This window comes from Solea senegalensis, linkage group LG11 (assembly GCF_019176455.1).
Source record: "Solea senegalensis isolate Sse05_10M linkage group LG11, IFAPA_SoseM_1, whole genome shotgun sequence".
Taxonomy (NCBI): domain Eukaryota; kingdom Metazoa; phylum Chordata; class Actinopteri; order Pleuronectiformes; family Soleidae; genus Solea; species Solea senegalensis.
Window position 1 is genome coordinate 6,859,790 of NC_058031.1, and position 14,984 is coordinate 6,874,773.

At 41.8% G+C, this 14,984-nt stretch overlaps 1 protein-coding gene across 2 annotated transcripts in view; it reads right to left on the reverse strand.

The window, feature by feature from the left end:
* grm4 (glutamate receptor, metabotropic 4) overlaps positions 1-14,984 on the reverse strand; it is a 168,486-nt gene that overhangs the window by 115,768 nt on the left and 37,734 nt on the right. For both annotated transcript variants that reach the window (XM_044039431.1, XM_044039432.1), the window contains exon 2: positions 3,077-4,043. In XM_044039431.1, the coding sequence (XP_043895366.1) occupies positions 3,077-3,610 (534 nt within the window). In that variant the 5' untranslated portion in view covers positions 3,611-4,043. The remainder of the gene's footprint in view (positions 1-3,076; positions 4,044-14,984) is intronic.

Consider the following 14,984-nt stretch of genomic DNA (forward strand, 5'->3'; position numbering starts at 1 on the left):
CAGAATCTGAGTTGCACTCTGCTCACACATCTTTTTGCCAGGTATTGCATGATATAGCCCAATGCCATTCATAGACGAAACTGAGTTAGACTTCAACAGGATTCGGTGGCTCACAATGTTTCCAGCGGCTTAACAGGTTTGTTTGTTATAACATTTCAGATTTTGTGGCACTCAGTCCAAGTTTGATGTAATTAAGTCTATTTTCACCAGTACAGAGAGGAGACTCATTTAAGGTGTCAAACATCTTTTGAGACACCTCTTGTGTGAGCTTCATAACGAACCTCCTGTTAGTTGTAGTGAGGATAATAAGAATGCACATTTCCATGACTAGTCTGCAGGGCACCAGAAGAAATGGGGCATTTGTTCCGTTATGCGTCACATGGTGGACCAGTGGCTTGTATCGTTGCCTCACAGCAAAATGGTCACTGGTTTGCATCCCAATTCGACCATTCTGTGTGGAGTGTTTACATGTTCTCTCAGGTACTACAGCCTCCTCACACAGTCCAAAAGCATTCAGAATTGGGGATCAGGTTAATGGATTGTATTGTTTGTCTCTGTACACTGGCCCCGCTATTGACTGGAGACCTGTCCCTTACCCTGCCTATGTCAGCTGGGATTGACTCCGTCTCCCTCTGTGGTAAAGCTGTGGTAAAGTGGTAGATAATGGATGGGTGCCTTGATACTGATGCTATCCTTTTGTCACACAATTCATCTAAAAAAGTAGCAGCAGTACTTATTCTGGTTGACTTGTGACATTTCACTTAGGCTTGTGAAGTGATGCATTGTACTGTTTTCCCTTTGTTGCGCAGTCAACCCCAGACTAGTGAGACATTGTTGAATCAATGGCACAGTAGGTGATTGGGGCCTCGTCATCAAGGGTCATTTTAAAAGATTAAGCCAATGTGAACAGAGAAAATGCCACATATTGTATTCTTCATGACTTGGAATCTCCAACCATGTTGTAATATTTTCTGACACTAAAAGGAAAATGGGTTAGTAACAGGAAAAGTGGAAAAGCATCTACTTTTTGCCTGGCATTGATGTTGTTCAATAGATGTGTGTAGTTTGATTGGCTTTTCTATGTGTCTTAGTCTCCGACATCGTACAGAAAGAGTCATGAGAAACCAACAGCCTAGAAATATATTAATTATCTTTATGAAACGTGTCAATCTGCATTTCACCTGCTGTGATACCTATTAAATCACAATACTTATGTAATTGGAAAACCAATTTGGCTTCCAACAATAATACTGCACTAATAATAATAATATTAAGTATATAATAATACATTAAGTCCCACTACTGATCCTCAGCTGTATCTTTAAGAAAAAAACCAATTACCCTTCAGCCTTTATCAAATTATAGACCTTGCTCGTCTGAAAAAAGTGGATGGAAAAATCCAGACATTCATTTGAACAAGTAACATACAAAACCCTAAATGGATAGACCCCTTGAAAGCGCTCTGATCTCGTTACCTTATTAAACCTTATAGTCCACCCCGAGCGCTTCACTCAGGATACAAGGCTTTTGTCGTCAGAGTGAAAAGAAGTCAACAGCCTGCAGAGCCTTTTCCCTCTCATGAACCCTTCCTCTGAAACAACCTCCCCGTCAACATCAGACTGTTTGACTTCATTCTGGCGTTTTAATTGAAATATATAACTCATATTTATTATTTCACTTTAATTAATCGGCTTACTCTTTGATTACCCTTTTGATTTACAGGCACATGCTCTCTATCCCTCAATTACTCTGTCTTCTTCACCCAGTTGTCTCCTTTTACTCATGCTCATTGCACTGGATGATCAGACATCCTAGGGCTTTGGGGATATGGCAAATTTGAAAAAAAAAGAACATACAGCATACTGTTCTTATGCACAATTCATGCACATCATTTTGATGTATTGAACTTTAGTTTTATTGCAATTGCAAAGGAAATGATATACATTAATATAATACAATTCATAGTATAATTATGGTTTGAATTATTGCCGAGCTAGAGCCATCCTATAGTATCTCCACATCATAAAAATTATAATGATGAGTCCTGCATCTGTATATGTTTAATGCTAGGTTTAAACTATACAGTGTGTATAACCACAGCCTATTATACTGCATGTACTCTGGCATAAATATTGTGACAGTACAAAGTAAAAGACAAGCTGTTTTGACTCAGTCCTTATGCTTATTAATTTGCTTGCGTCCTGTAGTTTGGTTTGACAGCACCGAGCAGGTATTGCTAGTCCTGTCATATGTCTTGATCTCATTTATACCTTTGCAGTGAGCTCAGTGGTGCCAGGCATAGTTTCTCTGAATTAATTAGAAGAAGGAAAAACTGTAAAGACTCCTCGCAAATGAATGTCATTAGTGAGAAGAGTTATGGTGTAATGATCGGTGCCCACGTCTCTGGACATGCGAAAATGTGACGCAAAATGATGTGATGTAAGAAAAGGTAAAAAAAAGAAAGACAATGAGAACATGAACAGAAAACGCTGAACAAAAGTGTGCTGTACATGTGATTTATGCATGGGTCAATCACTGGATTGAAGGTGTTCCATGGTATTAAAAATACATTGTACCAAAACCACTAAAATGTTCTGTCATACCACGCCTGGGGTATCAGCTGTTTTTTAATGAGACTGCAGGAATCATTCAGTTTGTGTGCCCTGCAGAGTTACACAACTTCTTCCCCTTCCCTGTGTTAGTGTGATCAGTCTCGGATGCAGGTTTTTTTTTCCGTGCAAATGATGGCCGTGATGTCATTTCACCTATGCAAAACTGCGACTGTTATTTATTCGGAGCGTGTCTTGTCGATGACTTACAATGGATCGCTTGACACACACGGTCAGTGTGTTTTTTTTTCCCCCTCGTCCTCATAATTTGACGTGCCAGGGAGGGGGTGTCACTATTCCCCCTGCGTCCGGTGTGCAAAGACCTTAAGATTCAAACTTTTTGTGTTGTTCATATGAAGTGATGTACAGTATACTGCATAGCAAATGGAAGTCTAAGTTCAAAATGACAGTGTGTTGCAGGGTAGTTGTGTAACAGAGATACAGTAAGTGCTGTAGCAGAAACTGACCTTGAAGAGACGCAAAATGTTGGCTACCATGATTGACACAGAGCTGGCAGATGCACCAATCACTCCCACCACTCTCTCAGGCTTAGTGATGATGGGCGGCCCTCCGCTGAGACACTTGACATCAGTCGAGTCTTTCTCAATCAGCGCCTGAACAAAAGTCAGCGACTGTTCCAGCGCATGGGTGTCCCGGGAACAGGTGTCCAGGATACGTGCCCCCAGAGTGATATTAGGCAGCAGCTCATTGTCATTATTGATTCTATCCAGAGCAAATAACATGGCCTCTAGCCTATGGATCCCTTTCTCCTTCTTCAGCTCCCCACAGGCTTTGCCATCATTCCCTCTCGCATGCACTGGGAACAGTCCACCCAGAGATATGTCCCCATCAATGCGTATTGAATTGAGGTGTGTGTGGCCCGGCATTTTCGGTTTGGCTGCCAAGGCGATCAGGAAATAACAAGCCAGCAGCAATAGCCTGGAGCAAACCCCTCTACAGCAGCCAATCCACACTCTCTCAATGCCTCCTCGCAGAGTCATAATGAAAGGCTAAATCAGCATCCAAATACAAATTTAAGCCCTTTGAAAATGAAAGAGGTGTGCGTGCGCATAAAGGGCATGCATATGCAAATGTCCTGAAGGTTAGTTGTGTTATTCTTCAGAGCACAGTCATCTTCAGAAGTCACCTCTCATGGTCTCTGGCTTCGACACAAAACTGGGTAATACTAATTATGCTGCCTTGCTCTCTTAATCTCTTACCCTTTCTTCTTTTACCCTTTGTGTTTTGTGTCTCTTGCTGCACCTTACAGTGGAGGCTACATGCAGTAAGTCAACAAAGCAGCCGAGCCGAGACTGAGTCCACAGAATTCTCAAAACAAGGTCTCCTCTTCTCCAGAATCACTTGGGTGCATATGGTTCTCCTTCAAGCAGGCAGAATGTGAAGAGACGAGGCAGTGGGCTTCACCGCAGGATCCTGAAAAGAGAGAGGAGAGGTTTTCTGAAACACTGAATAAACAACAGAGAGAGCAACTTCCAGTGGACATCGAAGATGATACGTGTTTGTTTCCTGTCGCAGCTCCTACGAACTCCCACTTATGTCGACGAGTGGGATATAAACAGCAATGTCGTGCTCTCTTGACATCATGTTTCCAACTGCACACCACGTTTGCACCGGACGGTCAGAGTTGCTGTCCACTTTCAGAACTCTTTCATTCAATGTGAAATAATAACTCGACCCGAGCGCTCGACGTAGGAAATCTCTTCTGTGTTGCACCCCTGCCTCAAATGCTTTCAGAGCACTGCAATGAATTATTTCTATGTGCCTTGAGCATAACTGATTCGCTGCTGCTTGGCACTGTTCCATATGCTCCAGAGCTACACACTGTTCTGCACATTTAAATCCTCTCAAGTGTTTCACCAAAAAAATGTATGAAACACAAAGGTGCTAAATTAGGAGCACAGGATTCAGATAATAATAGAAATAATATTCATCCAGCATCTCCAACCCCTCATATTCTCTCTACCCTATGGAACTACACTGGTACTGTGTGTGCATACATTAAAGCAGTACTTCTAGTGGGGCGGGCACCCCTGGTGAGGTGTCGGGGACGGAAAACATTTCTGTCCTCTGGGGCATGACAGAAAATAATAGAGAACCACTGCATTAAAGGAATACTTCACCGATTTGCATTTAGCTTTGTATTACTAGAATAGGGGAAGTATTTTTGAAAAGTTGTGTTTCCCAACCTCAGTTTCCCCTCAGTCGAGAAATATCTTCTTTTTTTGTGACCAGTGACACTTGGTCCGAGGCTTGAAACTGCAACGCTTTTTAGACCCACTCGTAGGGGGACGGGACCTCATTCTCAGAATGTAAACAGTGTCCGCCATCTTTGCTAACAGTTACGCTAACAGGACCAAGTGTCACTGGTGGGCACGTAACAAAGAAAAGAATGAGGAAATTTCTCGACTCAGGGGAAACTGAGGTTGGGAAGCACAACTTTTCAAAAATACTACCCCTATTCTAGTACAAATACAAATATAAATTGGTGTAGTATTCCTTTAACTAGTTATGGCTAAGGTTAGGGATCATGCTTTGTTCGGGCTGTCCAAACGGATGGAAGTCACTGCAGTGTCCTAAGACGAATAGCTACACAAACCAGCAGTAACCTGGCTTCATCCACAGAGCCAGACTAATAAAGGGGTGGATGATATGACCACTGTGGGAGAGGCCTGCAGTGCTGACTTCTTGCTCTCTCATTCACTCTCAGTCATCACACATACAGTATCTGTCAGGCTTTATTCATGCTGCTTTTGTATGCTCACATATAGAGTCCTGCTGTGTTGTTACAGAGGACACAAAGGGCAACAACTCACTAACCGCTGTCAGACACCAATACTGTGGTAGCAGTGGTCTGCAGTTATTTTAATGCAGATGGAGATGTATTGGCTGCCAGTGATGGCTCTTTTTCTTCATCTTGCTTGGGGAAACTGTCTCAGCAACACATCAAGAGATTTGCCACAACTCGTGAATTATGGAGCGCTTTGCCGTCCCCTTGTCACGTGGCGTCTTTATTTTCGTTTACTTTGGATATCAAATCAAACAATAAAGATGCCCCGCTCTAACGCTGCACACAGTGCCACGGTTCCCATCCTGCTGGGAACCGAAAAGGAGATATTTATATCATCCTCCACAGATCATCCATTTAAAACACGACATCTATAATGGAGGAAGGCCTTCCAGTCACTGCAAAACATTTAGTTTGAGGGGAAAGCCAAGAAGACAAGGTAGAAGATAGGGGGGTCTATTGTAATAGAGCTGCAAATGGATAGAAAAGCAAACTGCCAGACTTGCTCAAACGTGAGCCCCAGTATGTGAGTATGTTGGAGTGACACCTGCTATTTAACTAAAAGGCAACATACAAAGGGAAATGGACCATAATATTTATTCACAGTGCTCTACTTTAAAAAGATAAACATCATTTTACTCTGTTATGTTACTTTTTGCAGGCACTAATACCCAGAAATTATTATTTCAAACCCCTGAACGAAGCAAAAACATACAGTAAACACGTTGAGTGTCGGACAATCCTCTGGAAACTGAGTTGCGTTTTAACCAAGACATCTCAAAAATAAAGACTTCCCTGACTCTTTTATAGAAGTGGTTGGACCGCAGTGCCCCTTTATTGTCATCCCTGTGAAACACTGCATACTCATTGGCAGCTTTGCCAGATGTTTAGTCATAAGGCCCAGATGGGCAGAGCAGATAAACATCAGCTGTCTGCAGAGAGTGGGAGTTGGGGGAAACGGCAGAATCCTCACAGCAGCCGTTCCCCCCTCACTGCGATGAGGAGGAACTCCAGCTTCCTCTGCACTCAACCAAATTCCCCTGCTGCTGGTGCACGCACTGCCACACTGGTGGCTGCACGCCAGGACGAAAAGTTTTACTCCAGCAAACGGTTTTACTAGCGTGACATTACTCATTTGTAAAGAATACATTTTAGATACAATATTTGCTTCAGTTTGTCGAGAATTTAACAAAGCAACCTTTTCCAGTATTTGTATACTTTCACATGGTTGAGTGGGAACCATTAATCTAACTTAATCACTATTAAAATCTGTCTCTTTGCATTCGACAGCAAATAAATCAGGGTTGCAACCATGAATAGCTTATAAAGCCATTTCACCAGTTAGCATCTCACACTATTAAGTACTTAAAAGTGGCTTAAAGGTAAACTTGTAAATAGAACACAGTTGTTACAGCCCGTTTTATTTCCTCTCTGTGTGTCAGTGATGGATCAAATTAAGGATCACGTTTTAGAAAAGGGGTACTTTGTGATAATTTGTCGCCAATCTTTAGCTTTCTTTCTTCCTTTTTTTGTTTTTTTTAACCCATATTGCCAAAAAAATGTTCAATTAGTGAGTGCTCCTTTCTGCTCCTTGTTCCAAGATGACTTTCACTTTCGGTATCTGGCGGTTTATTCGACCATTTAGGAACTACAGTACTAAGAAGCTGACGTCACAAACGTGTGATGCGCTGGTCAATCTCGTCTGTGATTGGACGGTCATTCCATGGAAGTTCTGAGGGAGGGGTACACCCTGGACAGATCGCCAGTCCATATTTTTTCAATTTTCTAGATATCGCAAACAGTCTAGGAGTTGTGGTAATGAGAAGTATGCATGCCAAATCCTCTAGGCAATGACAAATAGACATATAGTATTTGTAACTGAACCACCAGTACTGGGGATCTGGAAAGAGACAGAATGCTAAAACAAAGGGACACATAACTGGCACTGTTCCACTATACAGTTCTAGCACAACTCAGCTCTCCTCATATTTCTTGTTTTGCTTTTCCATTAGTGATAGTACCTGGTATCTGGTGTTTTTTTTAGTACCTGCTCTGGCAAGGTTCCAAGCAAGCAAAAAAAAAAAAAGTGACATCAACAGAGTGTGTCGTCGCTCGAAGAGTCATGAGCGCGACACAAGAATCAAACCGAACAGTGCTAATCAGTTGAAAAGACTTAAAAATCATTTAGCAAGGAAAAATCGGAAAAAATCGGAATATTTAACTGAAGAGTCTGCCGTATTTAGCGACAGATTTAGCCGTTCCACGCGGCCGTGCTGTGACGACCCCGCCTGCTTAAAAGAGAACGTGCCTGGTACCCAGAGAGAGTTGAGCCATGCTGAGCCATCTCGTGCTAGAACTGCATAATGGAAAAGTGCCACATGTTTTTTTTGCCTCAGACACAGTTTAGAAAGTTCAAGTCTTTTCTCTGCCAAATGATCAAAGATTGCCAGCAGCCATTCTAAATTTTGAATCAGTCACCGGCAGCTCTCCAACCACCAACACAATGACAGGCAAATTCCCACAGAACGGGCTGATTTGAAGGCAATCCAGCTCATCAACTGCCTCGCTGTGGAAAAAAAGGGTTTTTATTTTGTCTTCAAGTCTTGTTTTAGTCTTAGCTTCAGAAACACTTCAAGTGTCAAGAAAAAAAAAATACATCACATTGATTATAACCATGTCCTCCCACTCTGAACCTAAACCTTCATTCTGAGGTAAAAGGCTGCTCTTAAGTCTCAAGAACCACATCTCAGTTATTGTTTATAGCATCAGGCTCATCTTTAAAGTTGGAGCTCATTCAAGCAACAGCAGAGAAAGTCCTGAATTGCTGTTATTGTCTCCAACAAAACACCCACAGGTGCTGCGGCTGAAGTCTACGTCGACAAAAAAACTGTACGGCCAAGCGTAATCGCAAGAAACAAACACTAAATCTGGACAGAAAACAGGGGCCCCTGTGCAACTTTCTTTTCATGAATATTTGATGGGGTCATTTTAGATCTTTACTTCTTTCTCTTTGAATTCTAAAAATATAACAACAGAGCAATCTAATGAGACACATCCCTCATTTTTATATCCTGTCATCTCGGCGAAGCCTCACATTGACATGAGTCTTGTTAATACTGTAAGTCCATCAGAGTGGAGCTGAGCGCCGCCTGACAGTGATGTCCTATAACGTGACAGTGAACTGCTGTTTTGGTCGTTATGCTTCAGCAAAGGAGATACTTATGCCCAAAAGGCCAATGTGATCACAGCAGAGAATGGAGATAAAGTCCTGAGCAGCGGGAACGTTCCACTTGCCTGCAATGTCGGCCTATACGCTGTTAAAATACAACTATGCTTCCTGTAGCTTCAGATTTATTGTGTAATCATATTTGTATTAACTTTGCTCAGTGTTTTTTGGGGTTTGTTGTGTTTTTTTGACCAGGCATCATTTTACCTTTATGTGAGGACAAAAAAGGAAAGTAGGATAAATGACATGCTGTGATTTTCTCCTTTAAAAGTCAGTTCTCTGCCAGTGTCTATTAATACAGAAGAGAAACGTGATCATTGCTTTTTACACAATTAACATTTTTATTCCAACTTCACATAAACTTAATCCGCAGTCATCTGATATTTAATCATGCTAATTACTGATACTGACTAATTTGGAACGTTTATATCATGATTAAAACGTATACCACTGTAAATCAAGTCCAGAATTTTGCGCAACTACCAGGTTTAAAGTAGAATTTTGATTTAATTTTAATGTGGAGAATCTGTACTACTTTGAAAAACAACAAATAATGAAAAGACAATAATAAGAAATAGGAAGCACAAAGATATATTAATGAAATGCAGGGAAAGATTATATTTCATTGATCGTGATGCCCTAGGCTTCTGCAGTTGCAGGCTGTGGACACTCAATGTTGCCTCTCAGCCTTGAGATCAAATAAAGAGCCACTGTTGGACGAGATGAGTGATCTAAGGGGAGTGTACATTAAAAACATGTCTGAAAGGTAGTCAAGCACTGATCTGCTGAGTGATTGTTCAACATCAATAAAAGGATCAGGCAGCCAGTGATGTTAGGACAACATGCACAGGCAATGCAGGATTCAGAATTCACAAATAATGCATCATGTTCTGAGTCAGGGTCACCTTAGCTTTGTGTGAAATGTTCCCTGTGATGAGTCATTTTCAAGGTAGTGAAGATAATAACAAGACAAAAAAACAAGGGAGCTTGAAGTGCTTAAAAGGAAATGGAGAGCGGAGGCATGTGTGCGTGAAGCTTCATTACATGCATTGTAACTCTGTAGTCAGGGACATCTGCATTCATCCCATGTTCATAAGTGACATCAGACACATGCTTGTAAGATAATTCTCTACCTTTTCCCCTCTTGCCAGTGTCCATTAGCTCTCACTCCACCAGAACTGGAGATATTAGGACCGTTTCAGTTCTGCTCATTAAGACACTTTCCTCATGCAAAATGTAGATTCCATTAACAAAGAGTCTGTCATTCTGCCCTTGGGCTAACAGTGAAAACGATCCAAGGCTTCTGTGGACAAAATAACAGTGAAAATGCAAAATAGGTTAAAAAAAAAAAAACAACTCTTAAAATAGACGTCCTAATGGCATTATATATTAACGCACCACGAATGTGGTGAGTTTAGGAAAACTCGTGTTGTTTTCTTGTGCCTCCGGGTCGTTATGCTTACAAGCCATAACAACCCGTCAAATTTGACTACTTTAGCAGTAGTTCACTTTAGAAATGTTGACGTGGCATGACATAAAACAATTTGCCAAACTGTACCATTCAGTCAGTTTTTTTCTGCACGTAATGTGCAATACAACATTTCTCTTTTACAGAAAACTAAAACAATATATATAGGTTGTTTTTTTGGAAACCAGGCTGAACACAACTAAACTAAAAGAGCCACTCTGTCTATAGTCTCTTCTAATTGAATACAGGTTTTGATTATTTGTTTGCAAGAGACAAGGATAAGAAGTGTGTGTATGAGAGGCAGTGGAGTGAATGAACAACAGGCTGTCTGGGGCTTTGTGTGTGTCCCACTTTGCTTGAACTAATTTTTCATGTCGCACTACAGTTCACAACACCAACACACAAAGAGCCCTCTGTTGAGAACCAAGTGCAGTAGTTTGTAAATGGTCGAATCATACCGTCCTAAAAGTGCCAAATGAGATGGACTCAAGGTGGAAACAGTACGAGGAACCATCTAAGTCGCTGCTTGTATAAATAAATCCAAATATAGACATAGATATATACTTTAGGACAACCTGCTGAACACCCCAGCTGCTCGGCATGTGGCTCTTGATTTGGCGGGGTTCCCAACTGATTGAGAATGAATCCAGCTGATCGAAGAGATTGATAGACGAGCCAGATGATGCTGTGACACTTCGATCCTTGAGATCAATGCGCTTGTGTCATACATGCTGGGATGAAGGATCACAGCGACAAGAATGACACATGCTGCAATATCAAATAAGAGAGAGAGAGAGAGAGAGAGAGAACCAACATTTGACTGTGTCTTTCACAGTGAGCGTTTAAAATGAAGTCACAGATGCTCATGTCAGCAAGCAGTCTCCGAAAGATTAGCCCACCATTCCCCATCCACAAAAATGACTTCATCAGGAGACATTCATATCAGTATGACAGCGTTTTCAATGGTTGCGGCCCTAAAATTGTTATTATTATCATTTAAGGGTGACCTGGCCAAGAGGTCAGTTGCACCAGGTTTGAAAGTGCAAACAAGTTGACAGTTAAAGAGCAGCAATTTTAAGAGCACAGATCAAAGAATTCCAGTTGAAAATGTGTTTTGTCATTTTGAGTTCAGATTGGAGAGAGTTTCCCAAGAAGGGGGGGCAGCAAAACCGAGCGCCTTGTTCCTCCAGTTCAGTCTGAAAACATGAGGCTCAGTCAAATGAAAGCTGTCACAGGAGCGGAAGGCGTAGTTCTTTGCAGAAAGACGCATGAATGGGAGGGAACCAAACCATCAGAGTCAGCCCGCGCGCATAGCCGCATACGCTCAACGAAGGTCAGCCAGATCTAAAATATAGTTTGCAGTGGTTTATGAAATGAGGGTGATGATATCCACTTCCTGTTTATGAATGTTGTTCGGTTCAGGCTCAAATAACACCTGGTTTCCGGTCAAGGAAACCATCATGTTGTCTCCAACAACAGAATGTCCACGTAACAATCCTTCAACAAATCCTTTGTTGGATGGATGGGTCATAATGGTTTGGAAAAAAATAAAAACAGATGTGATCTAGGAGAAAATATGTTATATCCGAAATGTAATTGAGGATGCACTTTTAGCAATACGGGGATGTAAATGTTTTTGAGGGACACAGGGTTGTGTACATTCTACACCGAGTGGAAACTGGACTGGTGGAGAGCAACAACAGAGCGAAAGATAAAAGCCAGACACTTCCTTTAAGCTTGATTACTACAATGAAACATCTCTTGTGTGGAAAGCAGAGGCATGTAAAGCATTCTCTGAATCCACTATATCTCCTCCCATGAGCAACAGCTCAAGTAATAGCTGGCTACCGGTGCTGAGCACATTTCAGAGTGTGCAGGGGAGATAGTTTTGTCACAGAAGGCAAACGCTCTAAAGTGCACCTTCCTCAGAAGTGGAAATAGGGGTGCAAAGGCGTATTTGTGAGGAATCACATGTTTTCAGATCACACATTGAGCTTCTAAGTATAGCTGTGGTTTATCTGTGCTCCTGGAGACAGAAGCCATGAATACTGCATTGCTCTGGTTGCTGTCAAAAGGGTTTCAATGTTGAGGCATGCTTGAATGGATAAGTGACGTTTTTATCATGAGAACACCACCGTTCACCTCTCTCTTGCATTTCTTTACATACAGATGTGGAATGCAGATGAGCTGAGTGCTCATATGCTACATTACATTTAGAAATCCTGCAGAAAGGTGGAACACGAGGATTCAGAGCCCCATATCTTTCGCTGAAAACTCCATACAGGAGGACGTGATGCATGGTCGTCTGCGACAGCCAAATAAGTCCCAGTTTGAAATGAGGTCCAAGTGTTTAACAGGGGAATTGGGGCGGCGGACTTTTTTTTTAGTGCTTGTATCCGTTTCACCTGAGAGATCAGTTGTGCTTTACTCTTTGAAACAATGGATTTCTTTCAAGGCACAGAAAAGCTGGCAACCCAAGTCCTTTTGGTCCCACAGAGGCACAGCTCTGCCTCCCTGCCATGATTTTTACCGTTGAACACCTGGTGCTCATTTTAGTGCTGACACTGGGCGGGATTATCATACATCACTCTCTGAGATGCTGTGTTTTCATGGAACATGGGGTGAACACCACACCGTGCTGGTTTGTGCCAGATGGGTGTGTTTTCCACACCATTTACATTTGTCTCACATGGTGACACTTGGCACACATGACGGCCAAACAGGGTAATAAACATAGCACAGTCTGAATTGCAAAGTCTAATCTTTGACAACATTTGCAAGTTGCCCATTTTGATATCAGTGAGCTAAAATGCCTTTTCTTCTAGCATTGTTGCCGCAGCTTTAGCCACAATACAGCCCAGTCCCATTTCTCATTTTTACTCCCATCTCTTGCCCCCCTTGCCACTTGGAACCAAGTCACAAGGGTGGTTGTTAAAATCTATCCTTACGATGTATGAGAGACCCCTTCAAGAACATGATTCATCATCATGTTCAACTGATGTTGCCAGCTGTCAGCTGTTGTATCTCCATCGCTATTGTGGATTATGGGAGATATGTATTTGTCTCAAATGTGAAGACATGTCCGAAAATATCCTCAACACCTGGCAACACTGGTAGACCTCTTTATGGGATGTACAAGAAACTGTGAACACGTTTTGTTGTGGTTAGTGTCACTACACACGTGTTTCCTCTTCAGTAGGGTACGTATTTTTGTTGCGGGGTGGAGCTAGACCCACGACAGTCAGCTGATTGGGCGAGAGAAAGGTGTCACTCCCTCTTGACGGCTTGTTAAGACAAATATCCACAAACTGTGGTCTGTTGAATCGCATTATTCGATGTCGATGACCCTTGGGCACAGCGCACACACCGCCTACCAACTAAAGGAGCTGTTCTCAGTCCAAACACAAACCTGGCCAAGGGGGTTCCAAACCGTACCGTACCGTACCAAACCAAACTGCACCATGATGGAAACATAGGGCTTAAATGTGCAGTGCTTTTCCCACACATCTTTCATACCCATTCACATCCTACTTTATTATCGTTATCGTACCCGGCTCCACTAGTCGTCTCTTACCAGATAACCAACTTGTGACAGAAACATCAGATTCTTTACATTCAGTTAATCCGGGAAAATGTCATTAAAAAAAAATCTAATTAGCCCTTACACGTCACCTTACCCCTTTACCTCAAGAAGCAAGACACACTACACTTTTAAAATGGAGGGGCTAAATGGCGAAATGAGATTGAGCATATACCTGTCACTTTTTAATCACTTTGTTTAATCAGCCAATCGGGATTTTGTGTAAATCCTCACACTTGCATAATGGCATTTGTCAATTCACAGCATGCAGCATCCTGATTATTGTCAGGAAGGTGCAGCAACAGGGCCTCAATAACACATTTCTCTCCCACTACACAGCACAAATAAGCCCTGATGCCATGTTTGTCTTCTGTAAAATTTACGTTACTCTTCCCCATCCTCTTTTATTAATATCTTTATCGCTGTATTTATCAGTTTTACTGTTTCCATCTTCACTATGATCATAGCTTTAAGAGGTTTTATTGATTTTTAATGTTCTTCTATACCCATTTACTACTTCTAGAGTGTCTGCAATTGTTGTCAACGGCGATTAGTGATGTTACCTTTGCTGCAAAGGTAATCACCCCTACTGGGGACAGTAACATTAGACATGCGGCCGCTCAGCTGCTCGTGGGATTGCCGCAGAGATTTGTGCTATTCGAGTAAAGGAAGGTAAATTGTCCATGACTATAAACTGTAAATGAACTCATGGTTAAAATCTTGTTATTGTTTGAATGCCTTTCAACACAAATTATACATATGACATATGGTGAAAGGCAAATTCACGCCCTGGACAGGTCGCCAGTCCATCACAAGGCCAATTATTCACTCACACAGTCACACCTAAGGGAATGGCAATTTAGAGTGTTCATTCACTGCATGTTTTAGACATGTGGGAGAAAAGACACACACACACACACACACAGAACATGCAAACTCCACACAGAAAGGCCCGGGGATGCAACCCAGCAACCTTCTTGCTGTGAGGCAACAACACTTGCCACGTTATATTCATATATGAAATGTTAAAAGAAGTTTTAACATATAGCAAAATGTGCTTTTTGCCTTTAACCTTCTGGATCCTCTGCTGGTTGCCAAGCAACTGATACCAACCAAAGGAGTGATTTTTCTTTTTTTTTCACCCAAATGCATTGTAAGGTTATTAGTTTGAAAGCCCCAATGATGCTGTTAGGTGAAGTTTGTTACCTTTGGACAGGTGTAACTGTTTTTTTGTGTGTGTGTGTTTCCTCTCCTTTTGACTATGTGGAAACAAAAAAAAAAGGAGAAGAAGAAAC